Source organism: Neopsephotus bourkii, unplaced genomic scaffold (assembly GCF_033783945.1).
Source record: "Neopsephotus bourkii isolate Nb327-2 ecotype Australia unplaced genomic scaffold, CSIRO-AGI_Nbou_v1 NB_659, whole genome shotgun sequence".
Classification (NCBI taxonomy): domain Eukaryota; kingdom Metazoa; phylum Chordata; class Aves; order Psittaciformes; family Psittacidae; genus Neopsephotus; species Neopsephotus bourkii.
The window spans coordinates 9,877,872-9,902,880 of NW_026901158.1; the positions used below are offsets into that span (position 1 = coordinate 9,877,872).

Sequence of the window (25,009 nt, forward strand, 5' to 3'; positions counted from 1 at the left end):
AGGTCACACAGAGGATGATGATGGTGTGATACTTCATCTTTTCCGCAGTAGCAATCCTCCGCAACACAGTGTCAGATGTGTCAGATGTCCTTCTTGACTGCCTGCAAGAGCCCCTTACCTGTGAACCACATGTATACATTGTAATGTTTCCATAGTATGAATGGGCTACTTTTAGCTGAGTTTGCAATCCTCGAGGCACTTAAACAATTTGAGTATTGTAGGAGCATTTTTACATGTATCACCACCACTGATTCCTTACTGCGGATGCTCAGTGGGTCTTTTTGACCTGTAGGTGTGGTATTTAGTATCTTGAGTATGGTTCATATAAAGGACACCCTGCTCATGTTGTGCTGACATGTCAAAGCCCTATCTTGATGATATCCATGTTTTCAGGATGTACCAGCCTCCAAGGATAGTTTTGCCCCAATTAAGACATTCATTAGCCGTTTCTTAATCCAGCTATGCAAGGCCAAAACCTTCTGCTAGGCTATCAATTCTCTTAAATCAGTTAATGTCGTTGTCAGGTCATCAGATCAGGACCTTTCAGGAGGCCCTTGTATGTGCTACTCTGGAAAAGGAGTCTTTTCTATAGTAACACAAGTCCCAATTTTTTAACTATATGCCTATGTAAGACCCATTTTTTTAACTATATGCTACAGCATCCTTGTTCCAGCCCTGCAAGCTGGGGTCGCGACACCGAGCCTGCAGCCATTAAGGGTCAGTCAGCACACAAGGACACCGCTGGTGCAACAGCCGGCACACCAGGGAGCTGTGAAAACACACTGCCTGGTCCCGCAGAGGAGGCACAGAGGCCCCTCACTGCCCTGCCTCAGCACTCCCAGGCCCATGCTGAGGGTCCTGCACCGCTCCCTACACGCAACCCGGGGCCCAAGAGGCGTCGCCCAGCCTGAACCCTCCAGCAGCACCCCCGAACCCAACCGCCTCGGCCAACATGGCGCTTCCCTGTAAGGCACGGCCACGTGATAGACCGGTGGGTCATCACGTGATGCGAGAGCGCTGGGATCATGTGACAGGCTACCAGGATCCCCACGCGGCAGAGCTGTCTTCGGTGGGAGTGCTTGGTTGTTATGGAAGCGCTGCTCCTGCTCCTCTTGCCGCTGGCCGCCTCCGCCGATCCCGGTGGGTGACCGGGTCGAGCCCCCGCCCGCTTCCCCGCGCCCCTCTTCTCCGGTCCTGCCACCGGTGGAGCCCCTCCAGCCAGCCTCTGCCGGGCCCCGGTTAGCAGGGCTGGGCTAGGCTGGGCGGTACGGCCTGAGCGGTACCGGGTGGTGGCGCCGGTTGCCACTTTCTCCGGCGATGACGGTTCACCTCCTCCAGGTGCCCGGGCAGCGCGGTCCGGCCTGGAGGAGCGGCTCTTCCAGCAGGTGCGGGACCACTTCACTTTCGAGAGCTGTGGCAACGAGACCTTTCCTCAGCGGTACCTGGTCACAGGTGGGTCCCGGGGGTGTGCTGTGGCCGAGCTGCTCTCACCCCGGCATGGCCGTGCGGGGCCTTGCGATAGCTCAGGCTGAATTTCTGTCTGCTTAAGCTCTAGCCACTCCTGCCCTGAGGCAGAGAGCCCTTGCTTTCAGTACTCACAGAGCTGTGCTGGGCAGCCAGGAGTCAGCTTGAGCCCTACCTGAGCCACTCGTTCCTGCAATCCACACCGTTATCCATAGTCTCCTCTCCTTACCTTCAATTTATTGTTACGGCCGTGGGCTGTGGAGCGCAGGTTTGGGGTTGATCTCTCTGGAGCAAGAGAGACCAGAAGTAGCTTTAGGCTTGTGCCAGGGGTGGCTCTGTGCATATAAGTCTTCAGCTGGTCACAGCATCTCTTGCAAGGGCAACTAAGTGCTCTGAATGGAGCATGAAAGAAAGCTTGAGAGGGGCTTTGGACACCTGTAAGGACAGGACAAGGGGGGATGGCTTTAACCTGACATAGAACTAGGTGAGATTTAAGATCCCTTCTAACCCTATGAGGGTGCTGAGGCGCTGGCACAGGGTGCCCAGAGAAGCTGTGGCTGCCCCATCCCTGGCAGTGTTCAAGGCCAGGTTGGACACAGGGGCTTGGAGCAAGCTGCTCTAGTGGAAGGTGTCCCTGCCCGTGGCAGGGGTTGGAGCTGGAGGAGCTTTAAAGCTCCCTTCCAACCTAAATCAATCTGGAATCCTGTGAATGCAGCAGGAAAATTAAATAGTGACTGAAATATTGCATTGTTCTTAAGCATGAAGATAACTCTGGGTCAGTGTTTTGCATTATTTAAAACCCTGCAGCTTTATATATAGCTTAAGCCATGCTGAACAGTAAGGGATTCCAGCAAGGAGCTGACAGTGTCTTCCTCTCTAGCCAAATGCAGAGTTATCTTCTGTGCCACAGGCAGTAAGAAAGATTTTCTAAACAGTGTGTAACTAAAAAGGCAGCAACTTCAATAACCAGCATCATGTGGCGTTCAATCCTGCCTGCTTGGAGGAATCAAGGAGAGATTTGCAGGGAGCAAAGGTGGAGCTGTGAATAGCACCAGCCCAGCACCTACCTGCTGCTGCTTCACAGACTGTCCATGTCTGGGGCTTTGGATGCAGCACCTCACCTTCGTTACAGGATTTGTTACTCTGCAGCTTGCTCAGCGCCTGCACCCAATCGTGTGTTTCACCAAGTGTGAATCCATGGATCAGTTCAGTCCAAATACATGGGAATTGCCAGATAGTGCACCCAAGGCTCAAATTTTACTAAGTGGCCCTTTTTGGACAGAAATTTGGGATCACCTGGTTTAAAGCATTGCTTAACCTCTAGTTCTTTTGTTTTGAAAGTGTTACATTTGATCTGTGTGTCCTGGGCATAGCTGAATAATATTTGTGAGAAACAAAACATTAACATTGCAGTTCTGCTAGTTTACAAATATTTTTGGATGCAAAATGCTTCTGAGGAGTTTCATTCCCCTTTGCTGCTGCTTCTGCAATAGAAGACTTCACAGATTATCAGTGAGAACTTGGAAACCGGTGTTTCACAACCAGGCATCTGACACTCTTGAGGTTAGCTGGCAGATTCCCAGGATTTTAGTCTAAAAGCAGATACCTTTTAAGCAATCCGTCTGGTTTGGTTTTGGCTCCTGTGACTGGTTGTTTACTCCAGGAGCCAGGAAGCATATCAGAAGAAAAACCACAGTAAAAATAGTACTTTGTTTTCCTACCTGATAACCCAAAGCAAATGCAACACAGAGCCAATCAGCCTCTTCATTAACAAACAGCATCAGTTTCCCTAATGAAAGGTTTCACACCCATTTCCAAGCCAAATCCTGCTTTGGCAAGTCTGTCTTGAGAATGCCAAGAATTAAATTCAGGGCTCCTGTGATGTGCTGTAGTGGCATCTGTAGGACAACCACTGCTGGAAGATCCCTGTGATGATAACAGACTGAGAATAGTGTTGAGTAAGGTGAATTACATTTAATCTGAACATTAGGAGGTCTGACTGTGCATCAGAAAATCTTCTCTGTCTCTTGGTTAGTAATGTGTTATAAAAAAATGTATTGTAATCATAGAATCATAGCATAGTTAGGGTTGGAAAGGACCTTAAGATCATCCTGTTCCAACTCCCCTGCCATGGGCAGGGACAACTCCCACTAAACAATGTCACCCAAGGCTCTGTCCAACCTGGCCTTGAACACTGCCAGGGATGGAGCATTCACAACTTCCCTGGGCAGCCCATTCCAGTGCCTCACCACCCTAACAGTAAAGAATTTCCTCCTTATATCCAATCTAAACTTCCCCTGTTTAAGTTTGAACCCATTACCCCTTGTCCTGTCACTACAGTCCCTAATGAGGAGTCCATCCCCAGCATCCCTATAGGCCCCCTTCAGATACTGGAAGGCTGCTAGGAGGTCTCCACGCAGCCTTCTCTTCTCCAGGCTGAACAGCCCCAACTTTCTCAGCATATCTTCATACAGGAGGTGCTCCAGTCCCCTGATCATCCTCATGGCCTTCTCTGGGCTTATTCCAACAGTTCCATGTCCTTCTTATGTTGAGGACACCAGAACTGCACACAGTACTGCAAGTGAGGTCTCACGAGAGCAGAATAAAGGGGCAGGATCACCTCCTTCGACCTGCTGGTCACACTCCTTTTGATGCAGCCCAGGATACGGATGGTTTCTGGGCTGCAAGCGCACACTGAAGCCGGCTCATGTTCATTTTCTCATCGACCAGCACCCCCAAGTCCTTCTCCTTGGGCTGCTCTGAATCTCTTCTCTGCCCAGCCTGTAGCTGTGCCTGGGATTGCTCCGACCCAGGTGTAGGACCTTGCACTTGGCATGGTTAAACTTCATGAGGTTGGCATCAGCCCACCTCACCAGCGTGTCAAGGTCCCTCTGGATGGCATTACTTCCCTCCAGCGGATCAACCGAACCACACAGCTTGGTGTCATCGGCAAACTTGCTGAGGGCGCACTCAATCCCACTGTCCATGGCAGCAACAAAGATGTTAAACAAGACCGGTCCCAACACCAATCCCTGAGGGACACCACTCGTTACTGGTCTCCAGCTGGACACTGAGCCATTGACCACAAGTCTCTGTGTGTGGCCATCCAGCCAGTTCTTTATCCACTGAGTGGTCCATCCATCCAATTGATGTCTCTCCAATTTAGAGACAAGGATGTCATGTGGGACAGTGTCAAACGCTTTGCTCAAGTCCAGATATGAGGCTATGTGTCAAAATCCACACTTAATTGACAATCCGAGGTCTGTTGTTGAAGAAAGCTCTCTATTATCCCTCTTAATTCTTATGCTATTTAAGACTAAGCTAAAATAAAATGCTTTCAAGCATTAAAGCAACTGTTTGTTAGATAAGCAAGTACTGGCATCATGGATCAGCTTGTCCTCCCAGTCTCAATTTGCCTCCAGTTCTAAACAAATCAGAGGATGAGGCACATCGTCTTAACATAGCATCATATATATATGTATATGATATGTCATATGAGATATATATATATCTGGTACATACATGAAGACAGGCTGGGAGAACTGAGAAGAGAAGGCTCTGGGGAGACCTTACAGTATCTTCCAGTGCCTAAAGGGGCCCACAAAAAACCTGGAGGGGGGCTTTTGGGAAGGGGCTGTAGGGACAGGACAAGGGGGAATGGCATTAAACTGACAGAGAAGTAGATGAGCTTTAAGGTCCCTTCCAACACAAACCATTCTAAGTTATGTGATTTACAGCTTGGCTCTACATTATACGTCACAGCAGAAAGCTTCCCTAATGTCCACTTTGTGGGAAAAGTGATCTGTTCAAGTGTTTTGGGATGAGCTGGGCTGAAGAGGGTGTATAGATGTGAAATAATTCTTGGGGGTGGGATGAGGCAGCTGTGTCTAAAGGCCTTGCTGAACTTGAGGTTTTTAGGGATTTTCAGGGAGAATCATAGAAGTGGCAGTTCCAGCCCACATGATGTTCTACGGAAGCTGTTATTTACCCCGGCTCAAATGGGAGATTTCTATAGCCTGGGCTGTTAGGCTCCTGACCAAACTCACGGATAGTAGTGTCATTTCATGCTCATGATGTTTGTTTGGGTTTGGGGGGCTTTTTTTCTTTAGTTTGTTTTTTGTGGGTTTTGTTTGCTTCTTTGCTTCTGTCCATTTTCTCAGCAAAGTTCTGGAAGGAAGGATTTGGACCCATCTTCTTCTATACTGGCAATGAAGGCGACATCTGGACTTTTGCTCAGAATTCTGACTTCATATTTGAATTAGCAGAGGAACAGCAAGCACTTGTGATTTTTGCTGAGCATGTGAGTATTTTACTGCAACAGAGTCTTGTTCTGTTCAGTATTACCAATTTCTGTTCAGTATTACCAAATTCTGTTCAGTATTACCAAATTCTGTTCAGTATTACCAAATTCTGTTCAGTATTACCAAATTCTGTTCAGTATTACCAAATTCTGTTCAGTATTACCAAATTCAGCTTTCTGCTGGTCTGGAAATAAAACCATCTCTTGCCATGAAGCTGCTGTAAGCTTTCTGCTTGTGGTAGCAGCTCTTCTTTACTTAAGCATGGCTTCAGAATGTTTTTGACTGTGCCTACCAGCAATCCAGGATGCAGAATTACTGTTTCAGTAAAGCCTATGCCACAGGGTATTTGCCTTAGGTCAGCGCTTTTGTAAGTAGTTTCCATGGGTCTTGAACTCTACGCTGCTCTAAAAAGTTATTTTTGTTTGTATAATATTTAATCTCCACACCATTTCCAACACAGTTCTATTAAATCTACTATTCTGGAATTTATGCATGAAGACATTACACTGTTCCCTTTTCTAGCTGGGGATTTCAGGAGAGAGACGTGCTGAGGTCCCACTTGACACCCAGTGAAGCAGATACATCCTGAAGGTCTCTGTTTATCAGATGTAGGAGAAAAGGCACTTCCTGAGTTACAAACAAGTTAGAGGACACCACGTGCTCTATTATTGCTTCCTGTTTGTGCACACTTATCCCAGTTCTATAATGAGAACAGGGAAGACTTGAACCTTGACACCAGCATTTCTGCAGCCTATCTCTTTCCTTTCAGAGATACTATGGGAAGTCTCTCCCATTTGGACTCGAATCAACACAGCCGAAGAAGACTGGTCTGCTTACTGTGGAACAAGCCCTTGCTGACTATGCAGTGCTAATTACTGAGATCAAGCAGCAGTATGGTGCTGCAGCCTGCCCTGTCATTGCTTTTGGAGGCAGGTAAAGGTTGTGTCCTTCCATTTTCGGCATCCTTTCTCAGCCACGGTTGTGCTGTTCTCGTAGATCTGTTTGGCTCTCAAGCCAGTTCTAAAGGTAGAGCTTTAAGCTGTCTGATATAGAGCAGTTGTGCCTGTGCCTGAGCTCCTAAGATCTCATCACTAGGCCCCAGTCAGTTCTTCCATCAAGAATTAGTCTTAGTTTCCGATTGCTTTGGAGAAGCACCACTGACCAGATATTTCTAGGTAGCTTCAATGTGTAAGACAGCCAGAACTGCAGAAAATGGGAAATTCCTCCTGTAGGATCAGAACATTTTATGTTGGAAATACAGAAAACTAATAATTGGGAAAATATTTTTTTTCAGGGGCCACCCAGCTTTTTATTAAACATAGCCTCTTTAACAACATCCAGCCAGTTTCACTCTAGGCTTTTTTATAGTTGTTCTGCAACCTGCTGCTTGGTTGCTCCTTGCTTCCTAGCAGAAGTTCATTCCCAAAGCTCTGTTGCAGCTGTGTTGATGTGAGGTCTTTGCCTCTTAAATGGCTCCCCATGCTAGTAGTAGAGATGCTTCACTTTAAAAGGATTCCACCAAGTACAGGGCTTGAACACCTGTAAGCTTGTTTCCCCTTCCCTGTGTCTGTGCTGATCATCTATGCAGCTGTTATTTGGGGTGTCCGGAGGGAACACTCTCTACTTCCCAGCAGCAGAGAGTGCTGCTTATTCTGTGGGGTCCAGGGACACCCCTTGCTAAGAGCCTGGCTAATCGTTATAATCCTGTATGCAGAATATGTCTCCTTCCTCCACTGAACAAGTGACAGCTTCACTTGACCCCTACTAGTTTAGCAATGAAGTTGTCAGGGCACATGCAGTATGGTGCAGATTTGAGCATCAAGGCAGGATTTATGTATGGCTGCAGCAGCACACTGGGCTGCTGCATTCCCACCCAGCTGGGGTGAGCAGCTGCGGAAAGTCCAGTAAGAACACAGTGTGTGCTGCTCATTTTAGGTGAGGATGGCAGCTACTAAGATAACCACAAGCTTCTTGTTGCCTTGTGTTAGGTGAGCCTGTGAATGCTGGTGTGAACTGTTGAGTTACTATGTTCTTAGCTGCCTGTTAAAGGAAATTACTCTTTTGTCTCTCCTGTGGCAGCTATGGAGGAATGCTCAGCGCATACATGAGGATGAAATACCCCAACATTGTGGCTGGAGCATTAGCTGCTAGTGCTCCTCTGCTGTCTGTGGCTGGGCTTGGAGATCCCACTCAGTTCTTCAGAGATGTAACAGCAGTAAGTAGCACCACTTTTGGGGAACATTATTTTCTTCCTTTAAGAAGGCTGCATTGTATTTTTTTTTCCTTTTCCATGTGTTTAAACAGACATCTGTCCTCACAGCATCAGTGCTGGGCATTGAATGCAATTGAGAACCTGCAAGGAACAGCAGCAGCTGCAGATGTGATGGCTGAGCACTGCCTTAGCTGTTGGAATCTCACACCCCAGAAGTGCTGTTCTGGGCAGCACAGTTTGGTTTCAGCACTTTCAGTACCTCTAAGGATTCACTTTCCCATTTCTAGTAACTTGACCATATTACAGCCTGAAAGTTCTCCTTTTCGCCTGCCTTAATTCCTTTCGGATAATTTATTCCTCAGATCCTCTCCCAAAATGTTGTATTTTGCATTGTTATCAATGATTCCCAGCAGTTCCTTAATCCGAAGATGTTTGCATTTAAATGAAGCACTTGGAAACCTTCATTTCACTAACTAAAAATATTCAAGGTGTCCTGGGCATACTTAAAAGCAAAATTTAAATATGGCTTTCCCATTTTGAGGACATAGGACCGTAGGAAGGTGGTATTGCTTAGAACTGACTTACATTTAGTTTATAAGGAAAGCCATGTATTACCTGGCAGTACTGAAGTCTTGTGATGTTGTCTGTTTTGCCTCTTTTCAACATGAATTTCTACAACTGGGTGACACATGGAGTTGCATGAACTACCTGTATGTGAAACTTGTGGTCTTTTTGCTCTTATTTACATACATGAAAGCCTTATTTTAATGCAGAGACTTACAGGATAGATAGCATAACCACTAAGTGTAAAGATAAGACTCTAACTGTTGAAGACAATAAAAGAACATTATCTTTAAATTATACATTTTAAAACAAAAAATGCAATACCACTTAGTCATCTAACAGGCCCTGCAGTGGGAATTCTTCCCTGGTTGAGCTAATTCCTTCTCAGAAGCCCTGTTCAGCTGATATGTGTCTTACTTCAGTTGTGAATATGCTGAGTCATTACACATCCTTGAAATGAGAGCTTTGACCTTCCCATGCCTCAAATTCTCCCGTTATGTTTAAAATCTCTTCTCTCTGAAGCAGTAAGCTGACCTTTGGGCTGTGATCCGAAGCGAGCACATTTTGTTGCTTTCAAAGTAGTTCCTTCCATCATCAGTGTGTTTGCCTAAAACCAATTTGTGCATCTGAAATCTGAATTCAGTCGCTGCTCTTGGTGAGTGAACACCCCTGAGAGCTGTTAATAGTAATGAAGGCACAAACCTTCCATGAATCATTGCAGGAGCTCTCTCTTCCTGTGAGTCAGTCTCAAATCCAGCTTCTCTGTGACTTTTACTAAGCTTTCCCAGCTCACTTCATAAGCCTGTAGCTCACAGGGAAAGTGAGCAAAGGGCAGAAAGCTGATTTTGAGTAAGTTCTATATACCAAATGCCCTGCATACAGCCAGGCAGAACCCCCTGTGTGAATGTTACACATACAGCCATATGCATGCATGCTTCCTATAGGGATATTGATGCAGGGGCTGTTTGGGGCATTAACTTTAATCGGTTTAGACATCTGAATTAGGTGATTCCAAAGAGCAAAGCTGTCAGCCTGGAGCTGGAAACAGCTTTCCCTGGAATGGCTGTAATGACTCCTGCCCCTGCTTCTTTGAGGTCTCAGCTGAACTATTCCTGAGTCCTAAGGGTCTGCAGGAGAGAACTGGAATGGGTGGTAGTTCCCAGCATGGCTAGTGGGGAGGTCAGCATCATGACAGCCAGAGCGGACCTGCTCCTCTGTCCCAGGCTGATCCATCCTCACACTCCAATTAGAGCTGTTAGTAGATGAAGATCAATAAGCACACCCAGGAGAAGATTTGGAACCCCTAAAGGGTTGCCAGGTAAACTGTGGAAAACCCCATGATGATTTACCTATGCGTAACTATCAGACGAAGGCAGAGTTAGGAATGAAAGAAAGGTCCCAAATCTGTTTTTAGTTGAGGGTTAGGGTTAGGGTTAGGGTCTCTGTAACAAAAATACTTAGCTAGTGATTTGCTGTTACTTAACTTTTGCTCTAGCATGGTAAAGGGATCTTAAAACAGCCCTGATAATTCTTACTATTACAAAGCACTGATTGCCAGCAGATCTCAAACTGCCTTACAAGCTGACAGAAGAGAAACAGTTTGAGTTGCTAGCAGTGACAGAAACAACTTGTTACACTAGTGTAAGGAGCCACAGCTCGTCAAACATACTTTAAAGGGCTTTTTCAGGATCAGTGTTGTGTTTCCAAAGGAAAAGGACATGGAGTTCTTGGTCATCTGGCAGGTCACTGGTGGGTGAAGGAAAAAAAGCAGGTATTGGTTCCCAAACTTGTGCTCTGCCCTCCATGCGTAACTGCCTTCTCCATCACTCCTTCTTACAAAGTGCAGTATTTTGTGTTTGAAAACAAAACAAGACCACAAACAAACCCCCCTAAATTTCTGTGCCTAGCAGCTTGGCATCTTCTTCCCATGTCCTTGCTAAGGTATGTGTCTCGCTGCTTCATGTCCAGTCTAATGGCTCCACTAAGTGCAAAGTGTTTGCCTAAAAGCTTACCCAGGAAGAGCTGGTGAAACAGTTGCTGCTTGGTCTGAGCTGTGCAGACTGGCAGGCTGTTGGCTTCTGGGAGGTGCTGATTGTCTCGAGAACAAGGCAGAAGAACTGGTGTCCCTACTCCTGGAGATGCAGATGAGGTTATAAGCAGTGGGCCAGTAACCCCTGTTATCTCTTGGTACTTCTGGCAGTTCTTCCCACTGCAATGTCCAGAAGTACCTCCTCTGTGCAACCATAATTCTGTGTCTTTTCTGTCCCCTGAGGGTTTTCAGAAGTCAAGCCCAGGCTGTGTCCCTGCTGTTCGCAAAGCCTTCCAGCAGCTTAAGGATCTGTTCCTGAGCGGAGGTAAGGAGATGATAGCCCTGCAGATGGCTTCCCAGGGGCTGGCAGCAGACAGTCACAGCCATGTGGAAAAGAGCTGATACAGCTAGGTCTCCAGTTAGTTCCACTAAATCAATGCAGATGTCCACCTGGCTTCCTCTTCCTGCTTGTTTTTTGATTTAATGAACAGTTTCAGTTAGCACTGAAATTCGTAACTGACACAAAAATAAAAACATCAGTGTAGGAGCTTGCACAGTGTTAATGGAACTGTCTTTGATGCACCAAAATGCAAAAATACCTGCAGGTGCAAAACACCTGCGTTTTCTGATGGTAAAACCTGATGTTTTGTTAGATACTTGTCCTCAGCACTCACACTGTTGAGAACTGTTCAGGTGTGTATGACAACTGCATGGCTCGGCTACTGGACAATCTGAGACAAAGGCAATCTAGGTCTTGAAGCAGCCATCACAATCTCTTTCATCTCCAGTTGTGTAGTTAGGTGAAGACAAGGACAGAGGCTGGTGAAGATCCCTGCACTGTCTCCCAAGTAGGCCAGATGAGGTGTCACAGGCCAGTGCAGCATCATTTGGGGGCCCTGCATGGTGTTGGGAGAGCTGTGGTGGGTTCTTGGCCTGTCTCAAGGCTTGGCTTTGTCTGTGGTGCTCATGGCAGGGGCTGTGCCTCACAGCAGCAGCTGGTCCTGGAATTGTTCAGAGGAGCTGGGGTCCAAAACCCCACTCAGCTTTGGGTCACAGCAGGAAAAATGTTACTGTTAAATAGCCAAGCTCTTCAAGGCCTCCGTGGGGCCATGCTTTCTGTAGCTGAGTGGATAAGGTGGTCATATTTAAGGCTTAGGCTCTCAAGTAAATGTCCAGAGACAAGTCCCAGGCTTCCAAGTAAAGACAGACAAGCTCTGATGGGTAGCTTCTAGGGTAGGATGGGGACTGCAACTCAAAAACGGGGAGGATGAAGATGAAGGGAGCAGCTTTCCCCAGCAGAAATTCAAAGGTATATGAGTGCATCTTGAAGGAATGTCTTCAAAGACACATTTCCTGACTCCAGCTGACTGGAGTTTGAAGGCACATCTCAGGAATCCTTTGTGTCTTTGTGAGAACCATTCTTCCTTGGCAATTCTTGCTGCAGACCTGCATGGGAGCTTGCCTGGGGACACTGCCCGGCAGGACACAGCAGACCCCAGGCAGGGAGCCAGCAGGAGCAAAGAGGAGGCAGCCAGGCCAGGGCATGGGCAAGGACAGGCTTGTACTAAGATGCTGTTCTCACTGTGCCAGCTGGGACTGCTGCTGTCTCAGTGGGTGCTGATTGCCTGGGCTCCCCTGGGAAGCTGCACAGAAAGAATATGCCTGAACATCCCCATGTTGTAAATCAAGATATAATGTGTCATTCCCACTAGAAACCTCATCTGTGTGTTACAGCATCCCCTTACTCCTGCGTGAAACAAGATGCCGAAGCCAGGTATTACTTTCCTCTGTTAAAGTTTGTGGTTTTCATTTTCCTTTCTTCTGCAGCCTATGATGAAATTAGCAGTAAAATGGCCACATGCAATAAGATCTCTAACAAGGAGGATGTTTACCAGCTTTTTGGATTTGCTAGGAATGCCTTCACCATGATGGCCATGATGAACTACCCTTACAAAACCGATTTCATGGGTCACCTCCCTGCCAATCCAGTGAAGGTGAGTACCAGGACACAGGAGAGTGTTGGGGTTTGTGAGTGCAGGGTCTGCACAGCCTGGGACAGTCAGGCACACACCATTGGTGATGGTGACAGGGGGAGGTTGTGGTGGATATTGCAGCCCTTCTACTCTAACAGTAACTGGTTAAACAATAGCTGTTTAAACTTGTATCTGTTGGTGACTGCTGCATTTGAAACGGACTGTATAAAGCTCATCAGGGAGCATTTTCTGAAGGCATTCCTACCCTGCTCTGCCTTTACCTTAGATGCAAAGGCCTGTGCAAGCTTGGTGACTTCAGCTTTTAAACACTAAAGTTGCTATGTTGTAGCCCACATACTTTTGTAGATGTATTTTTCTTGGTGGGTAGAGATGGAGATCTAAAAATCAGGCTCCTTTCTAAGTATCACCAGTTGCTGTTGCAGTTGGTTTCATCTGGTGTGCTGTCAGCCTCATGCTGCTCTTCTTTGCTGCACACAGCACACCACACTGATGGGACTTTATTTGTCTCTGGCCTTGTGGCATTTACGGCTTGAGCCCTGCCTGGAGCAAAATACACATTGCATGAGAGGACATACAGACTACACTGTACTGGGACTCAGGAGATGCTGTCTTTGGCTCCACTGGGCATCCAGTTCCTTTCTAGGGACTGAGTAACAATCTGTAAAATGGAAGTAATCATTCTACCTCCACTTGAGAAGGACATTAGGAGGTGCTGTTGCCTATCACTGTGGCCTCTGCACAGCTATTTAACTTGGTAAAGGAACTGTTTGTCCTGGCCCTGTCTCCTTGTTTCTATGTATTTTGTTGCTAGAAGGAAGGAAAAAACCCCCAAACCAACCGACCAAAAAAAAAACCCGACCCTAAAACCACCACCAAGCCCCTACCTCTTGTATTAGACCCTTGGAAATCTGCTGAACCATAAAATATGTAAGCAATAATTTTAATGACCCTTCCAGCTTAGCTCTTGCAGAAAGCAGATACTGTTAACTATTCTGTCTGCAATTTGCCTGTAATGTCTCATCCAGGTCAGCTGTGAACAAATCCTTGCCCACACAGACCCAATTCAAGGCTTGGCTGCTCTTGTTGGTGAGTTAATATTATCATGGTCTTCAACACCCTGTTCTCTAGAAGCACCTGTAAGTAGAACTGTTGCATTGTTGTGCAGGATATGTATTGTGGGAGCTTGTGTGATTCCCATCTCCCACTGGGATGTTTTGCCCCATATTGTCTATTGGGATACCCTGTGCTGACCCATGAGTTCATCTTCTCACCTTTCCAGACTTATTCTTGTTAGGTTTTTCAGCATTGCAGCCCCTTAGCCTGGAACCATCTGTAAGATGTGGACTTCTAAGGTACTTGATTCTCTTATAAACGTTTAGCCATCTCAAGCAGTCACAGGTTCAGTGCATGTTCACTGATGGAAGGTTTCTGGTCTGCTTGTTGAGGACAAGGTTGTCCTCATAGTGACCTATGACCCAGTGGCAAGACAATCTTAAATCTATCATCATATGTCTCTGTGAATCCTCAGTTTGTCAGCCAGCAGTGTTTGTAAGGGAATTATTAGAGAGAGAATTCAAAGCTCTTTTATAGAATCATAGAATCATAGAATAGTTAGGGTTGGAAAGGACCTTAAGATCATCAAGTTCCAACCCCCTGCCATGGGCAGGGACACCTCACACTAAACCATATTACCCAAGGCCTCGTCCAACCTAGCCTTGAACACTGCCAGGGATGAAGCATTCACAACCTCCTTGGGCAACCTATTCCAGTGCCTCACTACCCTAACAGGAAAGAATTTCCTCCTTATATCCAATCTAAACTTCCCCTGTTTAAGTTTTAACCCATTACCCCTTGTCCTACCACTACAGTCCCTAATGAAGAGTCCATCCCCAGCATCCCTGTGTGCTCCCTTCAGATACTGGAAGGCTGCTATGAGGTCTCCATGCAGCCTTCTCTTCTCCAGGCTGAACAGCCCCAACTTTCTCAGCCGATCTTCTTTTGAAGACTTCCTCATAAAATCTCTCAAGCTGCTCATTACAAATAAGTTCTACCTTGGTTGGTATTCAGAAAACCAGGTCCTGAATGACAAAAAAAAAAGTTATTTAAGGAATTCTTACGGGTTTAATGCAGCTTAGGAGGATTGGGAACTAATCCTTTTTTTCTTTTTTTTTCTCTGTAAATTATGCATGTCACCATGATAGCACCAAGTCAGAAACGTGCAAATTCCAAATCACTGCTAAAGATGCTTGGGTGCTTGACTGGCGGCTAGAGCAGTTGTTAAAATACTAATGTCTTGGCAAACAACTGTTGTGTCTGCTTTACATATTCACATCCTACTTCTGTGAGCCAGAGTGGAACTCTGGTTCCTTTGTGGTGAACAAGCTGAAGACAGATTTCTTCCTCCTGCCTGCAGGGAAGCACTTGGTACCTCTCCCCGTCCCACCAGCTGCATTCACTTGGGACAGTTTAATCATGCAAGAGGCATGATCCACCAGAGCCTTAGGCAGGGGACTGGCTTTCTTCCATATACCCCCCTCTGTGTCATACAGGAAAACACTGTCTTCTTTCTGCATGTGCTGCAGGGCCCCACCTCCTGCAAGGTAGAGTGTAGTGTCATGGGCTGCGATGCTGAACTGGCAGCACTTGAATGGGGGTGACTTTAGCGTTGTCCACTGGTTGCTTCCAGGACAATAATACTCCATCTCATTCACATGAATCCATTCTTCCACCTGCAAAGAACAATACCAACACTCACACTTTGTATCGTGCCTGTCACATCAGGCTCGTCTGGTTCATGATAAAGAAAATCAGTGTCTCAACATTGATTTAAATGCTGTAGGGCTTAAGAGGCTAAATGTTTTATCCACATTTAGCAATCAGAGCCTCAAAAGGAGCTGAACAAAGTTCTGGGATGGCATGGCTTTGAAGGAGCTTTCTTCTTGGAAAACCAGAAGAGGGAGCTGAACAGGGGGCCACAGGGACCTGCTTGAACTGACACAGCCCAAGTCGTGCCTGCTCTCCAGACTTTTAACACATGCCAAGGGAATCATCTGAAGTGGCTATATTGCATTGAATTGTGGACAATAACTGAGTTTGTGTCATCCAGAGGAATTGGATGTCAGCCTTGATGTACAGTTTCTCTTTTCTATCCCTTCCTCAGTGAGTAACTACGTGCTCTAAGACACCCTCATTACTTCAGAAGAAACCATACCCCTCAGGCTGTAGTGGGGCCAGGCCCTGAGTCATTACACTTTCAAATGGGAATTGCCAGAATGATCTTTGAAAACTCAGTTGTCTTGGCTTCAGGGAAGAGGATTCCCTTAGAGTGAGCCCCTCAGTCACCATGGGCAGCGCTTTCCCTCCTCTTTAAGAGGTGGGAAATCGAGGTTTTCAGGACTTGACCCCATCTTTCCTGAACTCTAGCCTAGTGTCCTCACTGCAGCCCATTCCTCTTCTAGTCTGTCAGTGTTTCACTCCTTCCAAGTTCCAACAAGGAAAATCTGGTGGTCAGTGTGTGTACGTGACAGGTTTTCCTGCATTAGCAGCCTGCACCTCCACCTGTGTTTCCTCTGCTTAAAGAAAATGCTTTTAGCAGCCTTTGTACTCCAGCAAATAAGAGTGTAGCAAGAGAGATGCTTCTTATGTGCATGACTGTAATGGCAGGCACATTTTCATCAGCTTATTGGCCTGACTTGCAACTGCACCAGTCCGTTAAGAGGCTGGTACCTGATGGAATAGAAACATCAAGGCCTGTCAAGAGGGAGACCCCATTTTGGATCAGATACGAGACTATAAGAGCAAATAAACTTACTCCTTTCAGTGTCCTTCCTCCAATGCAAAAGATGTTGTCTCTGACTGTAGCCATCCCATGATCACAGCGGGTAAAAGCCATGGCACTATTGCATATCCAGCGTCGGAGGTGTGGGAGGTAGCTGTAAGTGTCTCCTAAGGTTTTACCCCCAGAGAAGCCCCCTGGAAGGAGAGCAGAAGTCCTGAAAACCTGTCCCTCGTCCTGGCTGACATCCAGCAAACCTTCTGCAAGCATTAGTAGAGCTGATTTATTATTTTCTTACAATACCTAGGCAGATCAGGTTTAAAATTTCACACATCCTGCACAGCTGATGTGCTGCAGAATTCACAACCTGAGCTGCTCCCCTATTTTAAAACCAAAACCAGAACAAAAATCCAACCAAAACAGTTCCAGCTCTTTCTGTAAACTGGGGGGTTTCCAGCTCTTGGGGTATTTCAGATGTACCCAGGAGCAGCTGGGAATTCCATTAGGCAATCTGCTTCCAGCAGTCACAAAATGGGGATGTGAAGGAAAAGCATTGAAAGCTCTCTCTAAACCCTGGGTCTTCCGCAGAAGCTCATTGCCAATCTGCCAGGGCCGTGGTCAACCTTCTCTCTTAGGCTCTCACTTGTGTATTTCAGTGTGCATTATAAAACCCTCCTTGCAGAAGGCAAGTGCTGCTGTGGGGAGGAGAAACGTCTCCAGTTGCCAGTCTGTTCAATTCCAGCCCGCAGAGCCTTTGCAAACAAGGAAGATGGTATTTCAGGTTCGCTGTAGACCCCAGCTCACCTGGACACAGACACTTTGTCTGCTTGGACCTTGGGTTTAAATCCTGTATTAAAGTAATGCTCTTAATTGTTCTGTTTCCTTGGGCAGGGCTGTAGACTGGCCAGATCCAAGTTGCAGTTAACTGCACTAGTTTATGAATCCTGTAGGGAAGATCTTGCACCTGAGGGGTATAGTGTTACCCAGGCTAGATTGCTATGGTGTGTTTGAAGCTCTGTGAAGCAATTTTGTCCTTGCTTTCTGGTAGGAATAGAGACCAACAGAGGTTACAGGCTGATTCAAAGCAGGGACTTGAATAACTTGAGTCTCAGCCATTCCCCACCTGAGTCTTTATCAGGAGCCTTAGCTGTCACTGGGGTATGTGTTCTGGGGCAGGACAGCTTGTGTGCTACCTTCTCTGCTCTTGGGGCCTCAGGTGTACAGTCCATCACAGAGAAGTGTCCTTCATTGCAACTGTGCAACTGAAGTTAATCTGGACTGGATCAGTGCAGTGATCCCAGCTGGCTGTAAGTGGTTTCTGGAGCAGGGAGCCTGCAGCAATGGCAGACTGGCCCAGGAATTCTAACTCAGAGGTAGTAACACAAACAACAGTGCTTTTCCTAGGACAAACTAAAGATTATCTTTTAAGTCCAAACTAGTAGCTGCAAAAGCTAAGTATCTTACAATACTTTCCTGAAGTGTTTAAACCCGTGCTGCTTTACTGTCAAACACCCTGCACCATCTGCCAAAAATCCCTCTAAAGACTAAGGATCCCTTATACAGTAAGAGCCTGCATTATGCTTCTGTTTGTACAGGTTGACAAAGCAGCACAGGAGCGTTAGTCCCACATCTTCTACTGAGATTAATATCCGGGTTTAATCCCATCCCTAGCACTATGGCAGCCTGCTCCTGGTTTACCTTTCAGACAGCAAAGCTTTGGGATTCAGCCAGGATTGCAGGGTCAAAGGTGAGCAGGGATCTGGGTTACAAGTAGATGGTATCCCCTTTAATGTCTTGAACAAAGACATTAAAGGTGACACTGGAAGAACATAGGAGGGCAGTGAGGTTGTGGTAAAACAGCAGGAAACGGACCCTGGAGCAGTGGGTGCAGGCTTAGACTGTGATGTTAAGATGCTAGCAAAAATCAACAAAACTACATGAAAATATGTTGCTTTCTGCCATCTTTATCACCTGAAACATAGAGGATTCCCTTGTGGGTCGTGCCTGCATGATCAGCAATAGGCATGGGGAAGGGAGCTGCGAACTCCCACTTGTTGTCAGCGGGCTGGTACAGTTCCACCGTGCATGTGAGGGTCCCCAGCAGTGTCCCACCACCCACGGCGATGATGCGGTCGGACAGCACGTCAGCGTGGAAGCGCGTCCGCCTCTGCAGCATGCTGGCGACCTGGAGCCAGGAGGTGTTGCGGGGATCAAATCGGAAAACCTGGGATCACAGCAGAAGGCTGAGGGTTAGAAGGTGGCATGTGACTGGCTTGTGAATTGTGTGGCTTCAAGAGCTGAGAAGCAGTTCCCTAGGCTAAGGAAGGTTTTATATTCAGACCCGAACGGGCTCAACTTCTAGTGCCAGCCATCGGCTACAGCAGCACCTCCCAGCAGAGCTGGAGGCTCCGATAAGGCCTTTCTGGAGGTCCTGGGGGGTCTGGGAATAGGTTGTTCTCCCAGCCTTGCCTGCTGCTCTTGTCCAGGAGTAGGCAGGGGTGGCTTCCCCTCCCCTTACCCCTGGTGACAGTACCAGAGGGGCACAGAGCCTCCACTCGCATCTTGTTCAGTGTTTTTTCAGAAGCTTGTTTTGCCCCTCCTGTTGGAAAGCCCAGGTCACTGAGCAAGGGCAGTGTCTGCAGAACCACATGGGGTGGATGCTGAGCTTTGGCTGTAGCCCTGCTGCTGCAGCATTCTCTGCTCTGCTGCTGCTGAGCTGCCTCCTGCCTTCGAGGCAGTGGAAGGGAGTCGCTGTTTGCAGTGGCACTGTTGGGCTGTACTGAAATAAGTCCACCTGGGAGCTTGGGAAAGGAGAACATGCTGGGTTTGCTAGCAAGCTCACTGAAGCCATCTAGAAAACAGAAAATCCTGCACAAGTTTTACTCCCCAGGCAGAAGGGGAAGGGCCTGGGACCTAAAGCAGATTTGCATCTCCAGGGCAAACCTGAGGAAAGAGCAGGTCTCAAGTGAACTGGTGAACTTCAGCTTTGCCTCGCAAGGATGGGTCTCATGGCAGCAGCAGTAGGGATGGGGATAGCATTCATGGGGTTGCTTTCTCAACTGATGTGGACCTGGCTGAACCTGCACCATGGAAGTTGGGTACAGATTAGGATAATGATTTACAGTAGAAGCAAGGTGAGACCAGGGCAGGAGCTGATTCCTTCCCAGGCAGTTTGGAAGCTGTGTTTCCAAGGGCTTTCAGTACTGCCCAGAGTGCTAAGAAATGTGTGGAGCAAGCTGTGGTGTGCAAGGGGAATGACTCCCTCCCTTCCTCACCCAGCCATTTTCCCAAGGCTAAATGTTTCTTATGCCTTACCTCATTTGACGGTTGCTTTCCAGTGGGATCAAATTTGCTCTGTCCCCCGATGACAAAGAGAAAGTCATTGATGATGGTGACACAGTGGTTGTACACTGGCCTGCAGAGGTCCCCGACCTTGTGCCAGGAGCTGCAGCTCTGGTCCGCAGCCCACATCTCTCTGCACACATGGTTGGTGGTGGTTCTGCCACCAGCTACAAGCAGCACCGTGGAGCCACCGCGGAGGCTTGTGCTCTGGGTCTGCAGGACTGGCTGAGCATACAGCTGGGAGTGGTAGTTCAGAGCCTCCTGCACGTACCTGTGGCAGCCGGAATCCAGCCTCATTTCCTGGACACATTGCTTCAGATCCCATAAGGGAATGAGAGGGAATCTGATGTGCCTTAAAACCTCTGCTGCATCTTTCAGCCGTGTGCGGTCGTGCTGCAGCCAGCTCATGGCAGCTCTGAACAGCTCCAGCTCGCTGCATCCCTCTGAGTCGGTCTTGGCCAAAAGTTCACAAAGGGTTCCTCGGTCTAGGTCTTTCAAGCAGTGTGGCTCAGCCAGGATCTGTTTGCAGTGCTGCCCTATGTAGCACATGGCTTTCTGTCTCAGGTCTGCTGGGCCGAGTTTGTTAACGATGTTCAGAACATCCACGCAGTTCTCACAGTTCAAGCAGCCCTCCAGGAAGTGGAAGCACAGCTTGATCACCTCCCGAACCAGGAGGGTTTCTGCAGCTTTGAAGGTCTCCTCAATATTCTGCAATGAGAGGTCTAGTTTGTTGGAGTAAATGAAGTTGAGAACATTCCTCAGCCCGGCAGCACTGACGGTTTTCAGCTGAATGTTGCTGTCTGGGCTCCCCGCTCTGGTCAAGTTTCCAACAAACAGGATCTTGCAGTAGTTACTTGCTGAAGCTAAAATGATCTTGTGGGCTGGAAAGCAAACCCCTTCTGCCTCCAGCGTCACATCACACAGCGCGCTCTGCGTGCGGAGCCTGCTGAGCCCATCCAGGAGTTTAGCCAGGTAGGTGTCTGACACCAGGCTCGCTGTGCTGGCCTGTGAGTGCAGCAGCATGGCTCTGGAAGCAGCCCTGGGACTCAGCTGCATGCGGTCAGTGCATCCCCTGGGCACTCTTCTGCAGCCGGGACAGGCGTTTCCTGCTTCAGGAACGCTGAGGCAGTGCTGCCCAAGCACACGGAGCCATCCAAACACAGCAGCAGCAGCAGCAGTCCCTTCCTCAGCAGCTTCTGCCCAGTGCTTTGCAGGCGCAGTGTGCCTCGTGCCTTGCAGAGCTGCCTGGGGCTGTTTGCAAGTGGAGGGGTTGGTGCTGGTTATCACACAAACCCCCCAGTGTTTGTGGGTTGTGCCTGTTGGCTGTGACACTGGCAGCAGGAGACAGCCACCGGCATAGCCACATTCTTCCTCCTTGCTATCTGGTAACTACCCATCTGCACAAAGAGCAGCTCATTCTTCGGCAGCTCCCCAGCGATGCTTTGTTGGGCGCCTGTTTAGGTGCTCTTTCATCTGGGCAAGCCTGCACACGCCGCCTTTCCTCCTTGAACAACAAACAAAATCCTGTCTGTGACAGGCCACCCTTGGCCCTCTGACTAGATTTCATCACTTCAGGCAACAGCTGCTTTCAAGGAGGGGGTGGGAAGGTCTCAGCACTTGCGTCCTGTTCAGCTTGAAGCAGTCAGCTAACATCCTGTGTGCAGCCTGCTCTTGCTGGTGTTGGAGATGGAGCCTAGGGTTTTCCCAGCACCTAGTGAACCAGTCTTTTGGCACAAGCAGAGAGCACCTGTAGTCTCTTTTCTCCCTGTGGGTACAGCAGAAGCAAAGGGTATCCACAGCCAGGCTTGAGACCATGTGAAAGCTTTGGCATTAAGTCGGGGTTGTAGCCTAATGATAGTCAGCCCCTGCTCCAGGCTGATGCCCTTGTCCAGCTGGGACAGCTCCCCCTTGGGCGTGTGGTTTGGGGGCAAGGTGGTGGGTGAGGCAACAGAGAGGTGCTCACTGTGTTCTGTTCCCCTGGCAGGGGTGTTCTACAACTCCTCCGGCTTGGCGCACTGCTATGACATATACCAGCTGTACCACTCTTGTGCTGACCCCACGGGCTGCGGCATCGGCCCTGACGCTGAGGCCTGGGACTACCAGGTAAAGTTTTGGAGACACCAACAGGTTCCTGGTTATCCTGGTTTCTCCCCCCTACCCTGTGACAGCTCTTCCACCTCTCTTAGGTTTGCACGGAGATCAACTTAACTTTCAACAGCAACAACGTGACCGATATGTTCCCCGAGATGCCCTTCACAGAGGCCATGCGGGAGCAGTACTGCTGGAGGAGATGGCATGTGAGGCCCCGAGCACACTGGCTGCAGATAAACTTTTGGGGAGGAGGTGAGTTGTGCTGGCTGCTCATCCCTTGGCACTGCCCTGCAGTTGTCTGCCTGTCCTGTCTGCCTCTGCCTGTGGGGACAGGCACAACTCACTAACAGGTCCTGGCAGACATTCACAGCCTTGTGGTGACCTGAGCCAAACAGATGTATCTGTATCTCCTCAAGACAAAAATGGTATACCTAAAAACTGCCAAGAATTTGGTTTATTCTCCTGTGTTTTCTGTTCTTGGCCATGTTTGCTGCAGTAGGCAAATAGGTTTGGGTAACTGGGCAGGAAGCGCTGTCACATGTCACCTCTCTGCATTTCAGACCTGAAAAGTGCAAGCAACATCATTTTTTCAAATGGAGACTTGGATCCTTGGGCTGGAGGAGGGGTAAGCATGTGGAGTCCTGCACCCCGCAGCACAGAGAGCAGCCTCTCCAGGTGATACACACACACACACACACACACTCCCCTTTCAGAGCAGCAGTGGCTACATGTGAGTTTCTGCTGGCGGCTGTTTTACACTGAGCCACTAAGGCGCCCCAGGACATTAATGATCATAGACTCACTTCATTTGAGATGAGGCATTGGGCTTATTGGGACTGTCAGCTCTGCACACAATGTCAGGCATACCGGGGGCTCTTCCCGTGCCTGTCCTCAGTCCTGACCAGCTCACCTTGCAGTATTCAGAAGATGCCCAGTTCCGCCTGGTCACTTGGTGAGAGTTTCTCTCTGCTCCTTCTTCTTGCAGATAAACAGCAGCCTCAGCCCTTCACTGATTGCACTGACTGTTAGAGGAGGCGCTCATCACCTGGACCTGCGGTAGGTAGTGAGTTCTCCTTTGGCTGGCAAAATCCTCCTGCCTGAGTGTTAGATCTTAGCCACAGTCCAAAGATCCAGGAGATCCTTTAAAAGGGGCTGGACACAGACTGTCACAGTCTAACTGTACAAGAGCAATCTTCTTCCCTAGTACAGGGCTCGTTCAGCCTCCAGGGAAGCCAGGCAGTGCAGAACTCAGCACTAAGCTCACATACTCCTATTGGAACGTGTTCTTGTACAGGGATTGGCACAAGTGTGCAATAGCCTGTAGCTGTCAGTCACGTGAAATAGTCCAGTGTCTCTTGGCATTAGCCATCAGCCTTCAGCCCCAGAACAGAGGACACCAGCCACCAATGCAAGGGAGAGCTTGGGGCTCTCCAGCCTGCCTCCCAACCTCTTTGTGGACACCACGCTGTAAGTTATTTCCAGGGCATAAATATCCAGTACAAAACAGATAATCTCTGTCCTTCACTTCCCTGGGTTCGCTTTCCCTGTGGGAGAGGCAAAGAGCTGCCCCCACTGACCAGCTCACTGTGCTTTGCTTTCTCTAGAGGACACAATGCAGCTGACCCCCCATCAGTCACACAAGTGCGCAAGCTTGAAGCAAGCATCATCAACAGCTGGGTGAAAGCTGCAAGGATGGAAAGAGCACAGGAGAAGCACCCAGGGGCTTCAGGTGTGAGTATGTCCATCCCCACAGCCTCAGGCCTGCAGGTGAGGCTGCCACTACAATAGAAGACAGAAGCCTGCTGAGCTATGCCTGTGCCATTTGAGGAAGTGTTATCCATGCTGGTGAAAATTCACCCTTCTGAAGTGTCTTACCTGCCCCTCATCAAGCACCAAAAGAAAAGCAAAATGCCAAGTCTATGACAGAAGCCCAAAGCGTGTTGTCCAGTTCTCATGCTGACCTGCTTGCAGTGAGAGGGCCCTGGGAGGCCCAAGAACCACCACAAGCCTGAAAAGTCTGGTTGCATGAGGCACCTTAAGGTTGAAGCTGAGTTATTTTAGGCAAAAGGTGAAGATTAGGTGACTAGTTGAAACAGGGGTAGGGTCATTACTTACACAGGTTCACAGGACTCCACCAGAAACCAGTTACATACAAAAAGACTCCATTAGCATCATCCAGTGCTGGGGGTTTGGGTGGGTTTTTGGTTTGTTTTTAACTTGCTCTTTAGTTCTTGAGCTGGAGGTTTACACCTAGCAGTCATCCTGTTGTACTGCTGTCACTCGAGAGCTGCGCATTAGTGACCAGTAGAGCAGTCTGCTCCAGACATCTTCAGATCTCTTTAAAATAAATTACAAGGCTGTTAAAATGTGTGATATGATTTCATGGCTTGGTAGTATGCCAGAGAAGATAAAACTGTGCAGGTGGAACAAACTCATCCGTGCACATCAGCAGGTGGGTTCTTACCTACTGGAATTACTATGCACCAATAAATACTAGCTTAAGTGTAGGAGTATTAAATCATGTAATCAATTGGCTGCCTCAGTTGATCCATTTGCAATGATTTTATGGCTTAGGGGAGGAGCCTTCCAGATCCCCAAAGGTTTACATTACTTACACTGGCACTCACAGCATTGCCTCAGCTTCTCTTCCACTGCTCAAACACAAGGCTTTGTGTGCAGTATTTGCACTGCTGGGTCCATCACAGTGTGACTGTTCTGAGCTACAGTGACAGTCACTGGTGTTTCACAATATTCGGGTGCTGACAAAAAGCCTTTTTGCATAAAACCTGTTTATCTCTTCCCTCTTCTTACAAAAGACCAAAGGTTCTGTTCACATCAGCACTGCTGAGTGCAGGGGGAGGGAAGAGCAGGAATGGATGAAGTCCATTCATCAGATCTTTCAGGTGTGTACAAATGAAAGACAATGCAGGGAAGACCTGGTTAGTCAAACTCTGGTCCCCAGAGAAAAACACTTTGTTAGTGGAACTACATCCTCACTAATCAGAATCCCAGACTGGTTTGTGTTGAAGACACCTTAAAGCTCCTCCAGCTCCAACCCCCTGCCATGGGCAGGGACACCTTCCACTAGAGCAGCTTGCTCCAAGCCCCATCCAACCTGGCCTTGGCTCTGCTAGTTAACATAAAGCCACATGTAACACAGAAGGGTTCACATCACCAGTGCCATGGACCTTGCAAAACTGCCAGTTTCTAAAACCTGCAGTGAAACTTCACTCCTCA

General features: G+C 48.1%; 2 protein-coding genes across 2 annotated transcripts; one reads left to right on the forward strand and one right to left on the reverse strand.

The window, feature by feature from the left end:
• Nucleotides 1-1,044: 1,044 nt before the first annotated feature.
• DPP7 (dipeptidyl peptidase 7) lies at nucleotides 1,045-24,302 on the forward strand. The gene is made up of 13 exons (XM_061353045.1): nucleotides 1,045-1,140; nucleotides 1,339-1,452; nucleotides 5,625-5,764; nucleotides 6,535-6,698; nucleotides 7,845-7,980; nucleotides 10,814-10,895; nucleotides 12,398-12,564; nucleotides 13,590-13,650; nucleotides 21,666-21,784; nucleotides 21,868-22,024; nucleotides 22,333-22,397; nucleotides 22,758-22,828; nucleotides 23,377-24,302. Exons 1-13 carry the CDS (start codon nucleotides 1,089-1,091, stop codon nucleotides 23,558-23,560), a joined length of 1,512 nt encoding a protein of 503 aa, XP_061209029.1. The 5' UTR covers nucleotides 1,045-1,088; the 3' UTR covers nucleotides 23,561-24,302.
• Nucleotides 14,565-18,630, reverse strand: LOC133212034 (kelch-like protein 9). The gene is made up of 3 exons (XM_061353046.1): nucleotides 18,311-18,630; nucleotides 16,376-16,536; nucleotides 14,565-15,293 (listed from the first exon to the last, which is right to left on the reverse strand). Exons 1-3 carry the CDS (start codon nucleotides 18,513-18,515, stop codon nucleotides 14,898-14,900), a joined length of 762 nt encoding a protein of 253 aa, XP_061209030.1. The 5' UTR covers nucleotides 18,516-18,630; the 3' UTR covers nucleotides 14,565-14,897.
• Nucleotides 24,303-25,009: the final 707 nt, after the last annotated feature.

Bases quoted from the DNA above. Each gene is read 5' to 3' on its own strand.
- DPP7 (XM_061353045.1), top strand. From the start codon at position 1,089: ATGGAAGCGCTGCTCCTGCTCCTCTTGCCGCTGGCCGCCTCCGCCGAT. The intron at 10,896-12,397 runs GTAAGGAGATGA...TTTCTTCTGCAG, and splicing joins GGATCTGTTCCTGAGCGGAG to CCTATGATGAAATTAGCAGT. The intron at 13,651-21,665 runs GTGAGTTAATAT...TTCCCCTGGCAG, and splicing joins AGGCTTGGCTGCTCTTGTTG to GGGTGTTCTACAACTCCTCC.
- LOC133212034 (XM_061353046.1), bottom strand. From the start codon at position 18,515: ATGCTGCAGAGGCGGACGCGCTTCCACGCTGACGTGCTGTCCGACCGC. The intron at 16,537-18,310 runs GTGATAAAGATG...CTCTCCTTCCAG, and splicing joins GGGAATCCTCTATGTTTCAG to GGGGCTTCTCTGGGGGTAAA. The intron at 15,294-16,375 runs GTAAGTTTATTT...TGTTCTTTGCAG, and splicing joins GAGGAAGGACACTGAAAGGA to GTGGAAGAATGGATTCATGT.